The sequence below is a fragment of the Tenrec ecaudatus genome, chromosome 6 (assembly GCF_050624435.1).
Source record: "Tenrec ecaudatus isolate mTenEca1 chromosome 6, mTenEca1.hap1, whole genome shotgun sequence".
Taxonomy (NCBI): Eukaryota; Metazoa; Chordata; class Mammalia; order Afrosoricida; family Tenrecidae; genus Tenrec; species Tenrec ecaudatus.
The window spans coordinates 76070228-76072286 of NC_134535.1; the positions used below are offsets into that span (position 1 = coordinate 76070228).

Here is a 2059-nt window from a genome sequence, read left to right on the forward strand (position 1 = left end):
AGGGACTTGAACACCAGCATTGATTTCTAAAACCAAATTCATTGCCAGTGAGTCAGTGCTGACTCAGAGCCACCCCCTGTGGGTTTCTGAGACTGTAATGTTTATGGGAGTAGAAAGCTCAGTCATTCTTCTGTGAGTGATTTCCAAGAGGGTCGATATTTAGTGTGCTGCTGGGTTCCTGAAATATCGCTCTCCCTTTTATTTCTCCAGTCCTGAGGATAATAGGGTTTCCTGTAGTCAATAGTTTCTCTTTTTTGTTTCAGCTTCCTTTCCCCCCTCCTCTCTCAGTAATAAGTACTCTCAATTTGAAATCATGATTTTTGTTCACCCAAAAATTTGATATCACTTTTGTAAAGTACATATAACCCGGTTTTTCTTCTGATCTTTACTAGGATGGTTTTATTAGAGCTGTTTTAAAAGCCTGCTTCACAATGTGCCTAATTTATCATTAGTTTACCTGTTCAGCCTGAGTCAACTTAAGTTTATTAAAGAAATACTTTAAAGTATTTCTTTACATTGGATTAATATAGAAAGCATTGGATAATTTGGCCTTATTTTTCTAGCCTTTTCCTATCATTCAAATATAGGTATTATTCACATGAAGCATTGAACTTCTCAGTGTTACTCAACCATACAGGGTTTTTAAAACTTTTTATTGGACTTGCTGTAACCTTCTCCAGTAGCTCAGTGAATCTCTTTATTTTTGTCTTGAATTTTCCCTTAACAGCCTGTAGTAATATTCCTCCCCGCCAAGTTTTCATCTCACCATTGAAAGTTAGTGCTTAGAGAAAAGATAACTCTAATGCATCATTATTTGCCCAGATATTAAAATAATGAATGGTATGTAAAAGCAGTGACAAATACTTCTTAACTTATCAACAAATTTTCTCTCATGGAAAGAACTCTATGTGGCGTTCAAACCCCCAGCTTTCCTGACCATCTCTTTGAAGGCTTGTTTGACTTGCTGGTTCCTTAGGGTATAAATGAAAGGATTCAACATGGGAGCCACGGAAGTGATGAGCACCATTACTCCCTTGTTGAAGGCCACGCCCTCTTTTGCTGAAGGCTTAATGTAAATGAAGATGCAGCTGCCATAAGAGATGGAGATGACAATCATGTGGGAAGAGCACGTGGAAAAGGCCTTTTTTCTTTGCTGTGCTGATGGGATCTTGAGAATAGTTTTGATGATGTAAGTGTATGAAAGCATCACCAGTGCCAGTGTCACCACCAAGGTCACAAAGGCTAACATAAAGTCAATCAGGTCTAAGAGGCTGGTGTCTGAGCAGGAGAGCTCCAGGAGGGGCCCGTAGTCACAGAAAAAATGATCCAGCACGTTGGAGGCACAGAAATCCAGCCGGCTAGTCAGGATGATTGGGGTTAAGATGATTAGGAAACCACTTAGCCAAGAGCAGAGAACCAGCTGGGTGCAGACTCTGCTGTTCATGATGGTCATGTAATGCAGGGGTTTGCAGATGGCCACGTAGCGGTCATAGGACATGGCGGCCAGCAAGTAAAACTCCGCGGACCCAAGAAATATGGCAAAGAAATACTGAGTGAAGCAGCCAGCAAAGCTGATGGTATTATTCCCCGTTAGCACGCTGCTTAAGAATCTTGGAATGAAAATAGTAGTGAATGAAATTTCCAAGAAGGAGAAATTCCGGAGGAAAAAATACATAGGTGTCTGGAGACGAGAGTCCAGCAGGGTGAGGGTGATGATGATCAGGTTACCCATGACACTGCATATGTAGGCGAGAAACAGGAAGATGAACATCACGACCTGAATCTCTGGGTTGTCTGTAAATCCCAACAGGATAAACTCAGTCAAAGAAGTTTGATTTCTCATAATTAGCACTTGTTGGAATCTTGTGAAGGAACCAAAAAAAAAAAAAAAAGAAAGGAAAAAAGATGACCATGGAATAAGAAATCAGGACGCCAGAGGTGGGGTTGGTACATGAAATCAGCTCCTGTTCCTATCTCTGACATATTGCACTCAAGTTCAGTTTTTGGAGACAGCAATTCTTTGGTACAGAGGCTCTGTGTTTCACAGCTTCATACAGTT

General features: G+C 40.8%; 1 protein-coding gene across 1 annotated transcript; it reads right to left on the reverse strand.

Moving 5' to 3' along the window:
* Nucleotides 1–904: 904 nt before the first annotated feature.
* Nucleotides 905–1843, reverse strand: LOC142451452 (olfactory receptor 6C4-like). The gene has a single exon (XM_075553245.1). The coding sequence runs from the start codon at nucleotides 1841–1843 to the stop codon at nucleotides 905–907; it is 939 nt and encodes a 312-aa protein (XP_075409360.1).
* Nucleotides 1844–2059: the final 216 nt, after the last annotated feature.

Bases quoted from the DNA above. Each gene is read 5' to 3' on its own strand.
- LOC142451452 (XM_075553245.1), bottom strand. From the start codon at position 1,843: ATGAGAAATCAAACTTCTTTGACTGAGTTTATCCTGTTGGGATTTACA.